Source organism: Eschrichtius robustus, chromosome 3 (genome assembly GCF_028021215.1).
Source record: "Eschrichtius robustus isolate mEscRob2 chromosome 3, mEscRob2.pri, whole genome shotgun sequence".
Classification (NCBI taxonomy): Eukaryota; Metazoa; Chordata; class Mammalia; order Artiodactyla; family Eschrichtiidae; genus Eschrichtius; species Eschrichtius robustus.
The window spans coordinates 130036943-130059725 of record NC_090826.1 but is presented as its reverse complement, the minus strand read 5'-3'; the positions used below and the strand labels follow the sequence as shown (position 1 = coordinate 130059725).

At 35.6% G+C, this 22783-nt stretch overlaps 1 protein-coding gene across 2 annotated transcripts in view; it reads right to left on the bottom strand.

Annotated features, from left to right (window-relative positions):
• Positions 1–1450: 1450 nt before the first annotated feature.
• SUCO (SUN domain containing ossification factor) overlaps positions 1451–22783 on the bottom strand; it is a 72666-nt gene continuing 51333 nt past the window's right edge. For both annotated transcript variants that reach the window (XM_068541257.1, XM_068541258.1), the window contains 7 exons: positions 20071–21228; positions 17377–17464; positions 14540–14644; positions 12845–12999; positions 12156–12247; positions 4583–4638; positions 1451–3475 (listed from right to left, as the gene is read on the bottom strand). In XM_068541257.1, the coding sequence (XP_068397358.1) occupies positions 3032–3475; positions 4583–4638; positions 12156–12247; positions 12845–12999; positions 14540–14644; positions 17377–17464; positions 20071–21228 (2098 nt within the window). In that variant the 3' untranslated portion in view covers positions 1451–3031. The remainder of the gene's footprint in view (positions 3476–4582; positions 4639–12155; positions 12248–12844; positions 13000–14539; positions 14645–17376; positions 17465–20070; positions 21229–22783) is intronic.

Here is a 22783-nt window from a genome sequence, read left to right as displayed (position 1 = left end):
TAAAAGAAACTAGACAATGAAACCAAATGAAACTTGACTGGCCCTTGGTAAAGAAAGAAGGAAAGGAAAAGGAAGGAAAGAGTATGCATGTGGACCTGTGGAGAAATCTGACCATGGAGTGTGTATTAGATATTAGGGAATTACTGACTTTCTCAGGTGTGATACTAGTATTATGGTCATGTAGGTGAATGTTCTTATTCTTAGAAAACACATGCGTAAGTACTTAGGGGTTAAGGGGGCATGATATCTTTTAACTTTCAAACGGCTCACCCAAAAAATGTGTTTAATACATGTGTATGTATGTTTAAAAAGAAAACTACAAATGCTAACTGTTGAACCTGGGTAACAGTGCATGGGAATTCACCTTTTTTATGGATTTGAAATTTCTCAAGTTAAAAAGTTGGGGAAAAGCGTGAGGTTTTTAAGTAACTTTGTTCTATGAAATAGAGAGTTAAAACATATTTCTAAATAAATAGACATGTTGCTTATTATACTGTGACCTTAAATTTGTTCAACCAGGTTAACAAATATAAGTTTGTATCTACTTCATATTCATGCCGACAAGTTTATATATTCACACTGGTGACACATCAAAAACTGGCAAATCAGTAAGTGGCAAAATAAGCACAGTAACTGGAGATACAGAGTTGAAAATGGTTGCTGCTGGGGAGCAAGAAACCCTTGATGGGGGGAAGGCTGGGGTGTGGGGGACGTGTAGTGGCAGAGAATAGAGAAGAGCTGTCTTTCTGTGCAAACCTTACCTTATAAAACAATTTCATTCCTCAAATTATATAACTCTATTTTTAAAAATCCAATTAAAAGAACTGCTTTACTTTGTGTTCTTGCTCTTACGGATCCCTTCGTTTCTTCTTATTTCTTACTGTTTTAATGCTTTACTTAATATTAGAAGAAATAAAGTTGACTACCAAGGAACATTGAAAGCCTATTACAAATATACACACACACACACACACACACACACACACACACACACACACACACACACACACGTGGAGCTTTGCTTCTCACCAGGCACAAATCTATTATTGGCAAGAATTTTCATTTTTTTTTCCCCTCATGTAAGTATAATCATCTCAGAGAGGAAAAATAAACCCCAAATTGTAAAATGTTATGCTATGTTTATATATGGAAAAAATTAACAATTAGTAGTCTTAAAGATGGCACCTAATAAGAGAAAAGCACATAAACATAGTCTATTAAATATTCAAAATTCTCATTTCAGTGTTTGAAATGGTGAAATTCTGACTGTATAGGGAACAAAATGTTTCTGTCAAAGTTCAATCAATCAATCAGTTTGTAGTTGGCTGAAATGTGATCAGTTATTTAACAGGATGCTGCTGTATTTAATGTTAAAAGTGGCAAAAACAAATCTGTGTCCAGAGTAACAAGTTTGTAAAAGTTCTCCTTCAAAGAACAGAAGAGCCAGTAATTAATAAAGACACGTGTTCAGATTTATTTGGAAATTCACAGTTTCTAATGGCACTACAGCTCCGTAGTTACATATTGAAAGTCTTCTTTCCACAGCCGTGGATGCTGCACACAGACGGGGTAACTTCCTGCTCCACCTCTGCTCTCATCTGGACCTCTTTTCAATGGGTTTCTATACAATCAGGCCCTCTTGCTCTGAATGGCTAATTGTACAGACTGGAAAAAATGTTAAATCATCTAAAACACACTGTTAACCTAAAGCAGCAACTTAAACAAAAGAGGCTTTAAATAAGTCACATTACAACCAATACCCCCAGAAAGGTATTAGACAAGTTTAAAAACAGTTATTACTAAAAGTGCTCAATAACTTAAATCTTACAACACAAAACGGTCAATTCTCTCCCTTTCAAAAAGAAACTTTCCACTTTCACTCATTACTGTACAAACACATACTTAGAAATCATTTGATTCAAATACAGTCACTGCCAATTATTTTTAAAGAAAAAAGACGAAGACAAACACATTGACGTCACACATGTGCATCTCTGCACATTTGTAGCCAATACAAAGCAAACATCAAGGAATAATAATCCCTTTAGACTTGACCAATTAGACAAGGCTTGACAAACTCACGAGCTGGTTCTGTGCATACATACATAGGCAGTGATTATGAGACCTGGACTCATTTGACAAACCTTTGAATTTTCCATTTGTAAGAGAAAACAGTGATCTGAAAGTTGGGAGGACTAGTGCTTATTGTGAATGTTTAAAATGTAATGTAGCTAAGGAAAACCCTTAAAAGTGGCTAAATGAGTTTAAAGGGTGAGTTTATAAAACAATTATTTGCAAATACTAATCATTTGCAAGAAAAGATCCTGTCGGTTTTTTTTTTCTTCCCCTTCTCATTGAATTGGTAACCAAAGAAAACTAGTGTGAATAAGTTAAATGAAAATAACATCAAAAGCATCACCACTTACCTAAAAGAACAGACGTAAAAATTCCATCAAGTGTCTGTTTCAAGTGAGTTTGCTAAACAGAGGTCTAGTTGGCCAAGTCTTTAGGATCTTTACACTGTCTTTACTGATCTTTACTGAACTCCAGGCGCAGATCACATTAAAGCCTTGTAGTGTTTGCAGCTTCCAAAAACTAACAAAGTTATAAAAGAAATCAAATGACAGGAAAAGTTCTCCCTCCTCTTCCAGTGGCATTATAAATAGACAAAAGGCACATAAATATGGGAAGGTGCAAGAAATAGGAACAAAGCTAAAGGAAGAGGTTTAGGCTTTCATTCCTATCCCACCCAAGGAACTGGGCTTCCGAATTACTTTTGTCCCAGTAATTAATCTGTGAAAAAAATCTTTATAAAATGTCTACATTGTCCTTGTAGGAAGTGACCAGCCTTGTAAAACTGCAGCTCATTAACCAAGATTGACACAATCCCACCTACTTTTTAAAAAGGCAGAAATAATAATTTCTGAATACTTTTCCCATTAATATTTTCTCCCTTCCCCAAACCCTTCAAATACCACAGACCGTTCTTCAAAGAACAACAAAAGTCTCCAGTATGAAAAGTTGATTAATTTTAAATATGTCCCGAGACTGCTGTAACACCAAGTGTTCCCACGGTGATCTCTTTGTTTCCTTTGATTATGTCATGCAGGCTTGGCAATGATCCTGACTTAGTCTGTATGAGAGTTTTTATCAATTTTCCTTGGTCTTGGACTTTAGACCGCCTTCGTTTCAAAGCCCTCTTCTCAGTTTTTGTCTTTTGGGACTGTCCATTGCACAGACTTGTGCAAGCTGAAATGCCACAAAAATAAGACTCTTCTGACTGTGATGAAGTTTCTGAGCTTCCTTCAGACGGAGGACCCTTATAAGAAGAGTGATAAACTTCTCCCATATTAGAAAAATCTCTCTGGTTCGTAAAAGGCTTTCTTCCTTTTATGTCGCCATTGGCTATAGGGTGCAATGGATGTGCTGGCTTTATGGTCTCAATTTTTTCAGTTTTGTACTTGCAGCGTTTCTTCTATAACACAAGGAAAAGAAAGGGTAGGAATTAGACCTCCAATAGTTACCTAACCAAATTCAGAGAGCTGAGCTACTGGAGTAAAGTGCCATCTCCTGGCAGAAAGTAAAAGAGTATTATAAATAGCAAAACATACTGTTATGTTCTGTACAGATACCATAATTACCTTTTCATTTTGTAAATACTACTCAATCAAACTCTTTACTTATCTGCCACCTCTGAATATAGATTAGGGGGCGATAACTAAAATCTGAATGCCTATTATGTGCCAGACATCATTCTAGTTGCTTTCATGTGTATCTTACTTGCTAACCCTGAAAGGTGAGTATCAATATTCTGTCCCTGGTTACCAAATGAGAAAACCAAGGTTCACAGGTTTGATTCCCTGCCCAAGTTACAAGGTAGTATGTGGTGAAGTTAGGATTGAATCCTAGGCTATTTCAATCCTAACTTCGCCACATACTACCTTTTGGGCCAAGTTACAAGGTAGTAAGTTCTAATGGCCAAGTTCTTTCACCTAGAGACAATTACCTCTAATCAAAATGAGTACAACTTACTTTAAGAGGCAAAATGGAAAAAGCACACACTTTGTAACCAAAAAAGCCTAAGTACAGTCTGATTTTTGGCACCTATTTAATGAGTCATTTAAAGAAGATACAAACTCTGAGTTTCAGTTTTCTCACTTAAAAACTGGGGAGAGTATCGTCTTCAGGTTGATGTGAGGATTACAGGAATAGCGCACACACTGAGTCATTCTTTATTATCACTGCATGTCAGGCAAGCAGCCAGGGGTCAGCAAGTTTTTTCTGTAAAAGCCAGGTAGTAAATATTTTAGGCTTTTCAGGTCACATTCTCTCTTGCATATTCTTTTTTATTTTACAACCCTTTAAAAACGGCTTCAGGCCCGTATAAAACAGGCCACAGGCCATATATAGCCTACGGGTCATAGTTTGCTGACCCCTGTAAACATTTACATCATTATCATCATGATTGAAAATAAACAGTAAGTTTAAGGACCACTTAAAGGTTATATTAAAACTTTCAACCTATTTTTTCATCTACACCCACATAACACACTAATATACTTAAAAGGAAACAAAACATTACCTTTTTTTCTGGAGAGAACTTGAGGGGTTCTACAATGTACAGATCATTTGGGTCTACTGTAAGTAAGAAAAAAAGCAGACGTAAAATGTAGATTATACTATGATTAAATACTATAAATATATTATCCCTTTATGATTATTTTCTTAACAGAACCAATGAATTTATATTTATATCATATATTTATGCACTTGAAATTAGTAAGCCAAAAGCAATAAGTTAGGAGAGGGCACCATTCTTATTTTGGGCTTGATTGATCATCATCAAATAACTTAAGTGTTTAACTTACTGTGTGTTGGCTATCAGCTAGCTATCAGCCAACACAGTAAGGATCCTTGTTTGGGCCAGCTCTACCCTCTTACGTGGTGAGAAAAATCACATTCCAGGTAAGCTAATACCAAACCTACAGATCATGTGAATATTTTTCCAGAAGACTAAACTCTATACTGTGTTGCAAATACGGGTTAACTATGTGCAACAAGCAGTTGTGACTGTGTATGAAAGCCAGTTAAAGGAACATACAAAAAGAGGTCTAAGAAGTTTTTTCTAATTGTTTATTACTATGATTTACTGTGATCAAAACTATGATTTATTGTGATCAAAACTATGAACTCCAAAATCTTAAAATAGCTTGAATATGCAATATCAGCGATCAAGCAATAATGAATAAACACTCTGGCATGGTGAGTAAATTAGAAATACTAGTCTTAGGTTGCTGAGATTTCATTACTTTAGCACATTCACGACAGCTCTATGCCACCCCCACCCTGACAAGATAAACACGTATATAAAAGAGGCGCTCTGAGACTTCAGCCCTATTCAATCCACTAAAAGTAAATGATTTATAGTCTGATGCAGGCAGAAGTTTATGAGTAGCAAACTCACTATAAAAGTTCATGTACCGGAAATTTACTAACAACATGATTCAACGAATTATAATTTTTTCATTGTCTTAGAAATTTGTTGAGAACGTCACCAAATACATAAAAGTATCCAAGATTCCTTTAAATAGTCATTTCTATCAGATTACTAATCTCATTCAAATTGCTTTTTTAAAAAACATGATGTCTACTTCTAGGAATGGTTGTTAATGGTTTTCAGATCAACCTCAAGCAATTAAGTATGAATTTTTAAAAAAATCACTAACAGCACTGCAGGGCTGTCAAGACTAAGTAAGTAATCCCAGGCCACAATTGAAGGAAAAGTAGGAACCCAGACAGTCAAGTGGAACACAAAAGTCATTTTTGTCCTGAGAGCTTGCTGCCACTGCCCAGCATCATGAGAGAGAATCATACTACATATTACTAGCCTGGGAAAGGTCAAAATTCAAAGCACAATTTTAACTGAATGCATATTGCTTTCACACGTCATGAAGTTGAAAAATTAAGTCTGTCGTGAAGTTGAAAAATTAAGTCAAGCCATCATAAGTTGGGGACCACCTGTACATTATAGTCCCCTTTCAACAAAAAGTTACAAGGCATTTAAAACGGGGCAAACACAGTTTGAAAAGACTAAACGTGCATTAGAACCAGAGTTAGATATGGAAGGAATGCTGAAATTATTAGACCAGGAATTTTTAAAAACCATGATTAATATACTAAGGACTTAAGTGGAAAAAAGTAGACAACATGCAAGAACAGGTGGATAATGTAAGCAGAAAAATTCTAAAAAGGAATTAAAAAGAAATGCTAGAGATCAAACACAGTAACAGAAATGAAGAATGCCTCTGATGGGTTCATTAGTAGACTGAACACAGCTGAGCAAAGAATAACTGAGGCTGAGGATATGACAATAGAAATTTCCAAAACTAAAAAGTAAAGAGAAAAACGAATTTTAAAAAAATGAACAGAATACCGAAAAACTGCGGGACAACTACAAAAGGTGTAACATACGAGTAACGAGAATACAGAAAGACAAGAGTGGGAGAATGGAACAGAAGCAATATTGTAAGTAATAATGACAGAATTTCCCCAAATTAATGTCTGACAGCAACCACAGATCCAGGAAACTCAGAATACCAAGAAGGACAAGTGCCAAAATTACTACACCCAGGCATTTCATATACAAACTTCAAAAAATCAAAGATACAAGCTAAAATTGAGGAATTGTTGCCAATAGACCTGCTTTTGCAAGAAATGTTAAAAGTAGTTCTTCAGAAAGGAAAATAATACAGGTCAGAAACTCCGATCTGCATAAAAAAAGGAAGAGTATCAGAGAACGAGTAAGTGAAGGTAAGATAAAAACTTTTCTTATTCTTAATCCATAACGTAACAACTTGTTCAAAACAATAATAGCAACAACATATTTGAGTATGCTTATGTAACTATACATGCTTACATAGAAGTAAAAAGAATGACAGAAATGATATAAGGGATTGAAGGGAGGAATCAGGAATATTTTGTTATTATAAAATATTCATATTACCTGTAAAGTAGTATAGTGTGATTTGAAAGGGGACTTGTGGGACTTCCCTGGTGGCGCAGTGGTTAAGAATCCGCCTGCCAATGCAGGGGACATGGGTTTGATCCCTGGTCCGGGAAGATCCCACAGGCCGCGGAGCAACTAACCCCGTGAGCCACAACTACTGAGCCCGCATGCTGCAACTACTGAAGCCCGCGTGCCTAGAGCCCGTGCTCTGCAACGAGAAGCCACCGCAATGAGAAGCCCGCACGCCACAACGAAGAGCAGCCCCCGCTTGCTGCAACTAGACAAAGCCTATGCGCAGCCACAAAAGATCCCACATGCCACAACTAAGACCCAATGCAGCCAGAAGTAAATAAATATTTTAAAAAAAAGACTCCACGTAAAATAGGTTGTCTCAAGAGTGAAATAGATACCTGCATGAAATAAGATAGCTGCAACATTTAACCAACCAATAATTAGAATCCAAATCTTAAAAATAACTATAAACCAGTAAGAAAGAGAGAAACAACTCAGTAAAAGAACAGGCAAAAACCTTTAATGCCCAGGAACGTCAAATGAATAAAAGGCATAAGTAAACATGCTCAACCCCACTAGTACTCAGGTAATGCAAATTACAATTGCAATGAGGTTAAACACTTTAAAATTTGACAATTCTAAGTGCGTGCTGGTAAAAACAGAGAATAATGGGAATTCTCATGGTACTGGTGGAAGGATAAACTGATATGACCGCTTTGGAAAAGTTTGCCATTATCTTATAACTTGTAGATAAGCATACCCTACAACCCAGCAATTTTACATCTAGGTAATATTCCTAGAGAAACTCATGCAACTATGTGCCGGTATACAAACAAAGGGAATGTTTACAGCAGCATTATCTGTAATAGCCCCAAACTGTAAACAACACAGTAGAATGGATAACTACATTGTGATTTAGTCAGTTACTGAAATACTATACAATATTGAAAATGAAGTATAATCATGTATATGAACCTTACAAATAGAAAGCTGAAAGAAAGAAGACAAAAAAGAATATATATGGTATGATTCCATTTATCAAAAGCTCAAAAACAGGCAAAAATCAAATTATATTGTTGAGGAATCCAAACACTAATGGTAAAACTATTAAGAAAATGAAGACTATGACTATTTCAAAAGTCAAGACAGCTACCTCTACAGGAGCAATACCAAAAGTGCTGGCCTTGTTCTATTTCTTGATCTGGGTGTTAGTTACACAGGTGTTCACTTTATAATTACTTTGCATGTTGTGCATTTCAGTTTTGTGCACTTTTTTGTATTTCACTTATTTTATAATAAAAATGTCTTACAAAAATCAAAACAATTTTGGTCCACCTGGCTGGTCAACAAAAGTGAGAGACGCAAATCAAAGTATAAACTACAAAACACTGATGAAAGAAATTAAAGAAGGTACAAAAAAATGTAAAGACATCTCACGTTCATGACTGGAAGACTTCATATTGTCAAGATGTCCATACTACCAAAACGATCTATAGATTAAGCATAATCCCTATCAAAATCCTAATAGCATTCTTTTGCTGAAATGCATCCTAAAATTCATATCAAATCCCAAGTGATCTTAAATATGCAAAACAATTTTTAAAAAATAAAAATAGAGGACTCACACTGCCTGATTTCAAAACACATCACAAAGCTACAGTAATCAAAACAGTGTGGTACTGGTATAAAGAGGCACAGAGACCAATGGAATAAAAAAAAAGCCCAGAAATAAATCCTCTCACAAATGGTCAAATAATCTTCAACAAGGGTGGCAAGACCACTCAATGGGGAATGAACAGTCTCTTCAACAAATAGTGCTGGGAAAACTGGATATCCACATGCAAAAGAATGAAGTTGAACCCTTATCTTACATCATATACAAAAATTAACTGAAAATGGATTAAGAACCTAAACATAAAACCTAAAACTATAAAATTCCTAGAAGAAAACACAGAAGGAAAACTTCATGACATTGGCCTTGGCAGTGATTTCTTGGATGTGACATTTAAAGTACAAGCAACAAAAGCAAAAATAGACAAATGGGACTACATCAAACTTAAAAAATTTTTGTCCATCAAAGGACACAATCAACAGAGTGAAAACTCAACCTACAAAATGGGAGAATATAGCTGCAAATCATATATCTGATAAGGGATTGATATCCAGAATATATAGAACTCTTACAATTAAACAATAAAAAATAACCTGATTTAAAAATGAGCAAAGGACTTGAATAGACATTTCTTCAAAGATGATTTACAAATGGCCAACAAGCACATGAAAAGATGCTCAACATCACTAATCATCAGAGAAACACAAATCAAAAGCAAAATGAGATATCACCTCACATCCATTAGGATGGCTACTATCAAAATAGAAAGCAAGTACTGGTGAGGATGTGGAGAAATCTGGAACCACTGTGCACTGTTGGTGGAACTGTAAAATGGTGCAACCACTATGACAAACACTGTAAAGTTTCTTCAAAAAAAGAACTACCATATGATCCAGCAATCCCATTTGAGTACATAGTTGACCCTTGAAAAACATGGATTTGAACTGCATGAGTCAACTTAAACATGGATTTTTTTCAACAGTAAATACTACAGTACTACATAATATGTGGTTGGCTGAATCTGCGGATCCAGAACCTCAGATACGGAGGAAGCACAGATATGGAGGGCCAACTATAAATTATACATGGATTTTCAACTGCACAGAGACTCAGTGCCCCTAACTCCAGCACTGTTCAAGGGTCAACTATATACCCAGAAGAACTGAAAGCAAGGTCTTAAAGATATATTTGCACACTCATGTTCACAGCAGCGTTATTTCACAATAGCCAAGAGGTAGAAGCAACCCAAATGCCCATCAACAGATGAATAAACAAAACATGATTATATCTGTACAACAGGATATTATTCAGTCTTAAAAAAGAAGAAAATCCTGTCACATGCTACAACATGGATGAAACTTGAGGACACTAAGCTAAGTGAAATAAGCCAGTCAGAGAAAGACAACTCATGTAAGAAAGAGGAATCTTATATTATTTATCTGAAATATTCAAATTCACAGAAACAGAAAATACAACGAAGGTTACCAGGGGCTGGGAGGAGAGGAAAAAAGGGATTGGTTTAATGGATATAGAGTTTCAGATTTACAAAATGGAAAAGTTCTGGAGATCTGTTTCACATGACTGTGAATATACTTAACATTACTGAACTATACACTTAAAAAGTAAATTTTTAAGAGCAAATTAAATTTCAAGATGGTAAATTTTACATGTCTTTTACTACAGTAAGAAAACAAAATAAGACAGGGACCCTTCTCACTGAGCTTAGAATTAAAAATAAGGCAAGTACAGGATGGCTAAAATCAAAGTAGGCTATAATAAATGCCTTAAGAAGAGATTTAATTCAAACAGGAGAATAAATAAATGAATTAACAAACAGCGGAATCAGAATTAAAGCCAGCTTCCTGCCTACTGTACTCAACTGTTTTAACTGTAAAGATGAACCAAGATGACACAGTTGTTTAAAACAGAAGTAATTCTATTATCAGGTACAAAAGGCTATTCTATCTGGCTTTGAAGAGTTACATAAAGAAAAGAAATAGTAAAATAGGATTTCAACTAACTTAAAATGAGACTAGAAATGCTGAGAAGGAAAAACATCTCAACATATTTCCTAATCACACGAACACAGCTCAAATAAGTAGTGTACATACACCCACCACAACGGCTAAAAGACCAACAATACTAAATGTTAATAGGGATATGGAACAAATGGAACTCTCAAAAAGAGCTGACGGGAGGGCAAATTCATACAACACTCTGCAAAACTGTGTGGCAGTATTTACTAAGGTGGACTATACACAATCTTATGATAGAGCAATCCCATTTCTAGGTATATACCCAACAGATGTGTGTTCATGTGTTCGCCAAAAGATATGTAATAGCCTCAAACTGAAATAATCCAATGTAAATGAATAATGTATAGTATGTTTGTATAATGGAATACTATACAGGAATAAGAGTAAACAAACTACAACTATACTCAATGACATGGTGAATCTCACAATATCAAAATATGTAGTGGCTGTACTAAGAGGGGATGGGCAGTGTAGAGCACAAGGAAGTTTCTGGGGTGCTGGATAATGTTCTGCTTCTTAATCTGGGTGTTGGTCACACAGGTATGTTCAGTTTGTGAAAATCCACCAAGCTTCACATACGATAAGTACACTTTCCTGTACAAGTTATACTTCATTTAAAAAACTCAGTTATAAAAAGATACATCAGCCAAAAGAAGAGAGAAAGAGAAAGAAAAAGGCAGGAACTCGGATGAAATTTACTAGTCGTAAGTAAACACACATGTAATGGATTAAGTCTGTAAAGTTTTGTGATAACAGTAAACCAGAGAATCTCAGGAATGATTGCTTAAATGATTGAATCAATTGAAACATGCTGCTCAGTTACTAAATCCTAAAGAAAGAGAATCCAATGATTATTAAGAAAGCACTAGTTGAAATATATCATTAATTTGGCTATTTTAATATTGCTATGAAGATAAGCACTAATTACAGTACTAATTATAAAAAGTACTGATACAGGAAAACAACCACTCAGCACACACCCATTCATTTAAATTTAAGTATTCATTAAGTGTTAGACAATGGAATACTACTGTAGACCCTGGGCTATGAAAAGGAGAAAGACCTGATTTATTTTTCAGAAAGTGCCTCACAGACCTAAACTAGAGACAAAAGGGGTCCTACCTGTACAGGAAGAGAAGGCAGATAAGCACAGGATACTATGGGAGCACATTCAGGTTTTCCATATCTGCTGAACTTTCTCAAACACCCCTTTCTAAAAAGAAATACTTCTAAACAGGAGCATGTGCAAATAAGGCTGCCAATGGCTAATTTCACTAAGCCCCCCACCCCACCCTCTGGGCTTTTAGGAACAAAGGTAGATTTAAAGTGTGGAAATGGTAAAGTGGCTTTGACACTGCACAAACAAAGCCTACTTATACCCACTGTTCTGTTGCAGATGGTCTCGAACACAACACTGACATTATGCTTCTGCTAGAAGGAAGCTAGATTCATGTTTCTATACACGTATTACATATCCACAAAAATCTACCTTCTTTCCCAGTTAATTGTAGAGACTTGGATCTGATGAGTGGGAATGACGTTCTCCTTTTCAAACTCATATCATCATAGGAAGAGAAACACCTAACATTAAGAAAAAACAACATTGGGCACAATGAGTAAAATACATGTAATTTACTCTGTAGTTGGGGCTAGACAGACGTTAGAGAACTGTTCATGCCACATAGGACTAATCTCTAAAGTTAACACTCCAGTTATTGATAACACATGTAAAAAAAATTTAAGGATCATTCTCTAAAAGGTGTTGTATTAGAATACCTATTCTCCTCCTCCCCCTTTAAATTCCACATTGAAGCATCTTTCACAACCATTTCAAGGGTTTTTATGCACTTACTATCAGTGTTTTCTCTATTAGAGTCTATAGAACCTTCCAGGCATAGGACCATCTCACTAGTTCCAATGATGTTTTTAACATTTTGGTTTCAAGATAATCATACGGGGAAAGAAATTATCTCAGTATCCTTTATTTGCTCAAATTTCTCAAAGGTATAAGAGGAACTGGACTTCCCTGGCAGTCCAGTGGTTAAGACAGCGTGCTTCCAATGCAAGGGGCACGGGTTCAATCCCTGGTCGGGGAAGTAAGATCCCACATGCTGCGCAGTGTGGCCAAAAAATAAAAAATAAAAATAAGAGGAAAACTGAAATATAATGCTGCCTTACCTTTTAGGGCTTGGATACTGATTACTTTTAGGAAGTTTTGAAATATAATCTCCATCAAATTGAGAAGTGTTTCGACAACGCTGCATACAAAGCATCAGTCCCAAGACAACACAGAGAACCAAAGATATGACGAGATAGCTTTGTCGATCTGATACCTGAGATGAGAAGAGGGCTTAATAATAATAATAATTTGAAAACTATATTAGAAAAAAATACAATGGGATCTAAAGTTCAAAGGACAAATCATTTTAAACATTTTTTTTCAGAGTGCTTCAAAACTGTAAATGCAGGGCATGCTCTGAAAATGTACTACGAAGGCGATGTTTTACTTTTTCTTCTCCCCCGCTCCATTCTTTAAAAATTTTCAAACCTATGGAAAAGTTTTAAAAATAGTATAATACAATGAATATAACATAATATGCCTTTCACCAATCATTAACATGTTCTCCAATCATTAACATTTTGCCACATATGTTCCATTTTTTCATTTGTACTATCTTCTCCTTGGTGAGAAAAAAAAAAACCATGCTCTTACCTATCTTTCCCACCTTATAAAACTAAACCACCAATGGCCCAGTGATTTAAGCCTGGGGATCACCCTTAATTCCTCACGTCCCACATCCAATCTTTCAGCAAGGCTTGTTTTTCTACCTCTAAAATATATCCTGAATTCAGCAACTTCACAATGTTCTCCACTTCTAAAATGCTAGTCCAAGCCAACATCACCTCACCCAGGCTACTGCAATTGCCTCCTTAATTGGTTTCCTCCCCACTTCCACTCTTGCTGGTCTCTAAGAGGCAATTCTCTATAGAGCAACAAACAGGGAGTTTCTCAAAGTGTTTTCAATGAGCTGATCCATGTTACTTCTTTACTGAATACTTTCCAATGACTTGCAGTGATTAGAATAAAATTCAAACTCTATATTGCCTACAAAGGCCTACATGACCAGGTCTCTGCCAATTTCCTAAACTCATTTCTTACCCTTACTTCTCTCATTCACTCTGCTCCAGCCGCACCAAACTGTGTCTAGTCACAGGCCCTTTGCCCTACTTCTGCTACTAACAGATTTGTTCTGACCCCAGGCTCTGTGTGGACGCTAACTCCTCTTGAGCACTCAGTTCTAATGCCACCTCCTCAGGCAAGCCTTCCAACATCACCGTAGCTAAAGCAGCAACACTTAAAGCACCACCAGTCCACACACACAAGTTTCACTCTCTACCCCACTGTCCTTCATATATATTTACTGTATGTATTCCCTCTCTCCCCCAGGTGAGAGGGCCCTGTGAGGCTAGGGACTCTTCACTGCTGTATGCCTCAACCTAGAACTGGACAGCTCATGCTTCACACACACTGGTAGCTCAATAAATACTGCTTAAATCAATGAAAAAATTGTTTCATTAAGCAATTAATAAGCCTATTTGAACTGAAAATGAAGTATATATTGCAACTACCAATGGTTTACAAAAGGCCTAACAGAATTGCTTTATAACTGTAATTTAGGTTAAGACCTAAACTATGAAAGCTGTGTTTTCCAAAAGATTATGATAATTAATATATTTCCAAAACTTTAAAATGCCACATTCTGGTGTTCTAAAAAAGTTCTTTATAAATGACAATCTTCTTCGATTAAAGTTCTTAGATATGAAGCCTGCCTTTATGACACCGTTTCCTACAATACCATCAATAACAATTACCTCATGTTTTAATTCTGCTACTGTTGTTGATAAATTTGAAACAAGCTGTGTCACGTTGGTCAGTTGTGCTTGTAGCAACTGGATGGCTTCAGTTTGCCGCTGATCCTATAATAAAGGAGGAAATAAATATTATTTTCCTTTGTGTTTCATGTGTACTTTTAACTACATTATAAATTCAAATAAAAAATCTGGAAAAACTGTTAAATTCCTCAGGGCGGGGGGGGGGGACATATTAATAGGAAGCTCTTAATGAATGAATACTGTAAACTTGGACCAGAAATTTTTAAAAAAGACATAAAACACTTCAAGAATCTAAGACTATTCAACCTTCCTCCCCTGCCCCAAGCCAAAAAAACCCAAAACCCAAAAACCAAAAAACCTTTTGCCATTCACTGCTACCATGTAGGATATTGTCTAACAGATGCTAATAAACTGCTTTTCAAGTTAATATGGGCTCCATATGTATAAACCAGTCTATAACCAGCTATACGCAAAATAGTCACTTTGTCAAGCATGCTTTTTTTTTTTTTTAAACCAAAGCAGTCAATACAAAGACATGTTGAAAAATTTTTGAAGAATGTTTCTGGATATCAAGCAGGCTCATACCAAGAAGGTTTTAAAAGTTCTATTTCACAGCATATTAGGATGGAACTTAGGATGTCACAGTCAAAAAACTACAACAGATCCTCTAGTCAACCAGTGAAAAGAAATTCATCAAAAACACCCATCTTTCCAGCTCTGAATTTCAGAAACTTTTATAATCAACAGACATGTCTTTATTTAAAATATCACTTGCATGCATATTTTAGAGACTTATGCAATATACTCATGGTCATGAACCTACGTTAGGTAGACTATACTGAAAATTTCAACTAACTAGTGAATTTAGGAAGAAGGAAAAGAGGGCAGAAAGAAGTCAAGGAAATCTAACACTCTAATTTAGGACCCTCTATGAAATAGCTACATAACCATTTATTATTCTAAACCTAAGTTTTTGAAATTTAGATTTAAATAATCTTTAAGTCTCCACTGTGTATGTGGGGGTGAGTAGGCGGATGTATAAAACTGCAACAAGAAGTTTCACTTACTTCCCTCACTGTGATCCACTGTGGTACTTTCTATCTACTTCATCTTTTTAAAATGCTGAATGTGATTCATTAAACTGTTTCTTTTGACTCACTTTTGACAAACACTGAGAAATTCTAGACAGTTTTAAAGGACAAGTTATTATAGTTATTAAATTGGTTAACACTTCTAATCAAGATTTACTTCCAATAGTGTTAATGATACACAAGATTATTTAAAAGTACTTAAACAAGTCTTTCATAAAGCATAGATGTTAAATATAAAGGGAAAATATAGAGGGAAAATGTTAATGAAGAACTAAATAAATACTGTGTTCATGGGTCAGAGGACTTAATACTATTAACATGTCAATTCTCCAAACTGATCTATAAGTTCAACACAAACCCAATCAAGATCCAAACAGGTTTTTGTTTGTTTGTTTGTTTGTGGTAGCAACTGACAAGCTGATTCTAAAATCTGTATTAGTCAAATCCAGATTAGCCGAAACAATTTTGGACAAGTGCAAAGTTGGAGGATTCACTCTACCTGATTTCAAGAGTTCCTATAAAGCTACAGTAATCACAACAGTGCAGTATAAGCAAAAAGACAGACACAGATGAACAAAGCAGAAGAGAATTCCAGAAACAAATCCACATGTATATGGTGAATTGATTTTCATCAAAAGTGCAAAGGAAATCCAGTGGAGAAAAGATAGTCCTTTCCACAAATGATGCTGAAAGAAAGGAATATTCATGTTTCTCAATCCCCTCCCTCACAAAAAAAGAACTTTGATCCACAGTCTGTAACATGTAAAAATTAAAATGGATCATAAACCAAATGTAAAACTAAAACTATGCAAATTCTAAAAGAAAACAGGAAAACAATCTTTGTGACTTTGGGTTAGGCAAAGAGAAAACAGGTAAATTGGGCTTCAATGAATTAAATTCGGCTCTTCAAAAGATATGTTTAAGAGAATGACAAAAGAAGTAATGGATTGGGAGAAAATACTTGCAAAGCCTGTCTCTGATAAAGGACTCATACTAAGAATATGTAAACAACTTTCAAACCTCAATTTTAGGAAAAAAAAAAAAAAAAGAGGGGTGGGGAAAAACTTTGTGTGGAACCACAATTATAACGTGTCACAAACTGGGAGTAAGATGCAACTAAACTCTGCAACCTGAGGCCTCCTCACCTCACCTCACCTCACCTTCCCTTAGTCCCAAATAACCTTTTAAAAAAGTTAAATATAAAATTTCTTCATGATGGTAACACACTATAAAAACTTATTAATGAACATCACATTTAATGCTGCAATACTGAAATCAATCCCTTAAAATCAACAAGACAGGGGAATGGCCACTATCAGTCCTATTGCATCACTGTGCAGCTCTAGGCAAGAGATAAGAGGAAAAAAGAAGAAATAAAAAGGTATAAGGATTAAAAAGAAATAGAGCTGTTTATTTGCAACCAATAAAACTGTCTACACAGAAAACCACAAATGATTTTAGAGTTTAACAAAGTTGCCAAAAAGTCCACTGCACTTCTACACACATACAGATACATACAAATCTTGAAATGTAATACGAATAATGCTCAAGAAAATTTTCTCTTGAGGAGATACGGATGCTAACAGCTAGAAAACATATTACAGCTTAATCATCAGCTATCAGGGAAAAAGTGAACCAACACTACTTATCCTTCTTACCAGAGAGATCTTACAAAATTCAATGGAAATTTATATAAAAAGTAAATAAGATATGAAGATGACCAACCTGCTCCTCTGCTATTCTTGAAGTATTCTGAAGTTTTACTATTGTCTTATTGAAAGCCTTTTGCATTTCTTCCATTTGTTTTCGGTACCTATGGAGTAAGAATTGATTTAAATTGGTTTTAATTTCTTATTTATTAACTTATTACTGGAAACACACTTGATTTCAATATGTAAGATAAATCCATATTTCTGAAAATGACTCTTACTGAACCCTGTGCAACACAGGAAAACTTACAAAGGTAAAATAAAGAGGTCCCTTGAGGTATTTGCTACCTCAAAATCAATTCTATGTTCCTCACTGCTATAAAAGATTTACTAGTCGCATATATAGTCAATAATTTATGACAAAGGACCCATGAATATACAATGGGGAAAGGACAGTCACTTCAATAAATGGTGCTGGGAAAACTGAACAGCCACATGCAACAAAATGAAACTGGACCCCTATCTTATACCATACACAAAAATTAACTCAAAATGTATTAAAGACTTGAACGTAAAACCTGAAACAACAGAACTCCTAAAAGAAAACACAGGCGGTAAGCTCCTTGACATGAGTCTTGGAAATGTTTTTTGGATTTAACACCAAAAGCAAAGGCAATAAATGCAAAAAAACCAAGTGGGACTACATCAAACTGAAAAACTTCTTACAAAGCAAAAGAAACCCTCAACTTAATGAAAAGGTTACCTAGAGGCCTGCGCTCTAGAGCCCACGCACCACAACTACTGAAGCCCGCGCGCTTGCAACTACTGAGGCCGCACACCTAGAGCCCGTGCTCTGCAACAAGAGAAGCCACTGCAACGAGAAGCCCGCGCACCGCAACAAAGAGTAGCCCCGCTTGCCACAACTAGAGCAAGCCCGCGTGCAGCAACAAAGACCCAATGCAGCCAAAAATAAATAAAACATTAAAAAAAGAACATTGGCAGAGAATCTCTATAGATATTTTTCCAAAGAAAACAGATAGATGGCTAACAGGTGAAAGATGAAAAGATGCTCAACATCATTAATCATCAGGGACATGCAAATCAAAATCACAATGAGTTATCACCTCACATCTGTTAAAATTGCTATTATCAAAAAGAGAAAAAATAACATGTTGGCAAGGATACAGAGAAAAGGGAACCCTTGTACACTGTTGGTGGGAATGTAAATTGGTGCAGCCACTAGGAAAAACAGTATGGAGGTTTCTCAAAAAATCAAAAATAGAACTGCCATATGATTTAGCAATTCCACTTTTGAGTATTTATCTGAAGGAAAAAAACCACTAACTTGAAAAGATATCTGCACCCCCATGTTCAGTGCAGCATTATATACAATAGTCATGACCTGGAAGCAAACTAAGTATCCATCAATAGAAGAATAGATAAAGAAAATGTGGTATGTGTATACCAAGGAACATTATTCAGCCATAAAAAAGAAGGAAGTCTTGCCATTCGCAACAACATGGATGGACCTTGAGGGCATTACTCTAACTGAAATAAGTTAGACAGAGAAGGACAAATATCATATGATCTCACTTACACGTGCAATCTAAATAAAAGGAAAAAAAATCTTGAACTCATAGATACAGAGAACAGATTGGTGATTGCCAAGGTGGGGGGTGGGGGTGGGCAAAACTGATGAAGCGGGTCAAAAGGTAAAACTTTAAATGAACAAGTAACAGGAATATAATGTACAGCATGTTGACTATAGTTGATAATATTGGATTGTATATTTGAAAGTTGCTAACAGAGTAGATCTTCAAATTTCTTACCACAAGGAAGAAAGAAAAGTTGTATGTGGTGATAATATTAACCAGACTTATTGTGGTAATCATTTAGCAATATATACAAATATCAAATCATTATGTTATATGCCTGAAACTAATACAATGTTATATGTCAATTACATCTCAATTAAAGATTTATTAGTGATTTCTGTGGTTCCTTTAGTGGGGCAAATAGGGTGGGGGTGGGGAGAGGCAAGAACAGGTATGATGTAGGCATGCACACACACCCACAGAAAATTTGCCAATAAATTATATGTATGAATTAAGAAGAAACCCCTTTCAGGATATAATGATGACCTTAGTGACATTTCATTAGCAGCATTTTAATTTAAGAAGATTACGAAAAGGTAGCCGTTTCAGAAATTCTGGGCATTGAGTGCCTAGGTGGTTACAAAATGTTGGAAAAGCCCTAAGGACGCTGGATACTTAAGGAATAAAAAAAAAAAAGTAAATAGGCTTAAAAAGTGGAGAACTGTGCCTGAGACCTTCATCACTGCATAAGCAAACTGGCATGACCTCTGGCATTTTTCTAATCTTCACTTATTTAAACTCTTAAATAATACCTGGTCAAGTTCCACATAGAGCTTTAAAGTCTACAGACTAATTTTTCCCATGAGTGCTCTGGGAATCAAACAGCAAAAGTGGCTAAAGTTAAGCAACAGAAGAAAGGAGAAACTGATTATAGATAATTCAAACTTGTTATCAGCCTAATAATGGTCACTTAGTAATACTTCTAGAAAAGGAAATCAATTCTTAAGATCACTGATCAACAGCCAAATAACTTTCTTTCTCTCTCCAGTTAAAATGGTGCTTATTACTATTATACCATGAGATAATTAAATCCTCTCCTTCTCTAGTCACAGATTATACTTTACTACTTAACTCACTGTGCAAAGTGGATTGTGCTAATTCATAATAAAGCTTACCTTTGGCTAAGTTCCTCCAGATAGCGACCACTGAGAGACATGTTAACTTCTAAGGCTTTAATACGGTTATTAAGTCTCATAAATACTGATTCCTTTTGGTTTGATCCATGTACAAGATTTCCATTAGCATATCCTAGATCTGAAGAATTTTGCAATTCAGCATAAAAATCTGTAGCTGTCCTCTGTAACCCTCTTAAAAGGGCATCTTCTGGAGACTGTTCTTCCTCTTTTGCTTCAGGTAATGAAGAAGAATCCACAACAGGAGTCAAAATTTGCTTTGGTGTGTCAGCTATGTTCATTTTGGCTTCCCCATCTTCACTGTCTGGCACAGTAGCTGTGTTTACAGGTGACACTATTGTTTCGGATAGCTTTGTGATAATTTGCATGGAGTCTTCTTTTACAATATTATCCATTACTTCATCAAGTTTTTTTGTTTCATAGGTCACAGTTGGTTTCCCTATAGAACTAAAACTCTCAGACCTTTTTTCTGTTTCATTATCAACCTCAACAGAACTCTCTTGGGGAATCACTTGTGATGGCGTACGCCCTGCCTCATATTTAATAGGCTCAGATACTTCTATTTTAGATAATGAATTGATTTCTGGAGTAACATCTAAGAGAAGAGACTGAGAAAGAGTTTGAGGATGGCTTGGTTCAAGTTCAATTGCATCTAAAGTGTGATTAATCAAACCTCCCTGGTGCACACTACTTAAGTCACCTAGAACAATAGTTTCAGCTTTCTTTTCCTTACTCTTACTGTCTGGTTCTCCACCTGGAGGTTGCAATACTGAAACATCTACTGATTCTTCAGGAAGTACTAATGGTGATTGAGCTGACACAAGATACTCCTTTTCTTTACTCATAGCAGTTCTGCTGCGTTGCCGATAATGAGCAACTCTAACTGAACACCATTTATATACGTATTCCGAAAAACTAGAAATACAACAAATTGTGGTCAGTTCACTGCAAAATATTTGTGTCTCTGACTCAAACCAAGGTGACGTTTCATCCTCTTGTTCACCACTACCCAGAAGGGTCACTGTAGAAGGACTTGCCTCCTCTTCCTCTTCTTGAACTAGCTGTACAATGGGACCCTCTTTTGTAGTATCTGGTGATGATGGCTCTGTGTCATGTACAAGTCCTTCAGTAGTTACAAACCTAGAAATACATATCCATAATTATGTTTAAGGAAAATAAATGTATCATACATAAGATAAAAGGAAGGCTGGAAATACAGAAAACACTCAATTTACTTTGGATGAATTATTTCCCTTCAAATCACTTTCATTATAAAAACAGTATTATTCAGAAATGGTAACAGAAAGATAATTTATCAAGTGACCAGCCAGATAATTCAAATCACCATATTTACCAAATCAAATTTTTCTTTAAACTCTGTTTAAGAGTTGTTTGTATGTGAATATTTCCATTTACTGAACGTTTCATGTAAATTTCCTCCCATAAATATTCACCAATATTACAAGCCTCATCACCCCTTATATCAGAAATTGAGCTACCCAGAGCTAGTCCCAGAGCTAGAACCAGAAGGTAGGACTCTTATTATGAATGCACTTTGTGCTTGAATATCCTACTTTCAAAAGGCAACTACTGTTGACCCTTGAACCGTACGTGGGGAGTTAGAATTGCCGGCCTCCATGCGGTATAACTTATAGTCAGCCCTCCATATCCACAGTTCCTCTATATCCATGGTTCCTCATCCACAGATTCAACCAACCAAGATCATCTGTACTGCAGTATTTACTAATGAAAAAATGCCATGTATAAGTGGATCCGTGCAGTTCAAACCCATGTTATTCAAGGGTCAACTGCAGATTTCTCAGTTGAAATTTCTCTATGGATTATTATTTGAGGAATTTATGTTTATAAATTTATAAACATAAATTTATAAATTTATATTTATAATATATTTATAAATTTATATATTATTATTGAGGAAATCATCTATGGATGATTTGAGGAATTTCAACATGGCATTACACACACACACACACAAACGATTATCTGCCAAGGAAGAAGAAACATATCCCCACTCCCCCCAAATAATCTCAGTATCACCTTGGCTAATTTTCAATTGTTGAAAGCTAAATACTTAACCATTTTAATGAAAATCCTGACTAATAATAAACTAGTAGTGCCACTAACTCAGTCCTATCTTTGGGCTCTGGAGTATGTGTGCAGGGTAGGGAGAGTGGGAAATGGAGCTGGTGGGAACAGTGTTATAAATTATAGTATCTGTGGTCCCTTCCAAGATAAAGATAATGAATTTCCGGGTGCAGCCCTTGCAGCACCAAAGGTATAATTTGAGAAAACAAAGTAATTTCAATACCAAAAAAAACCCTTCATATGCAAATTTTACTACTGTGAAGCACTACTAAGAATGCCAGGAAATGTCTTCAAAGAAAGCCTAATATCACAACAGCAAAAGTAGGAATAAAAAAGACAATATCTAAAAGCTGGACTTTCATCTTGTTGATAATAAAATAGTAAATGAACTAAACTAAAACATAATTAGGCTATGCTTCCCTAAATAGATGATATAGATAAAGATATCAATATATAGTCACTATACAACATTTCTTACATACTCAGGTGGTATACTGTTTATTATCTACCAAATAAATTATAACAGTAAAAAGGAGGAATGTCTGAAGAAGGGGAGGGAAAAAAACTAAACTGAATTAATTTGCTAAAA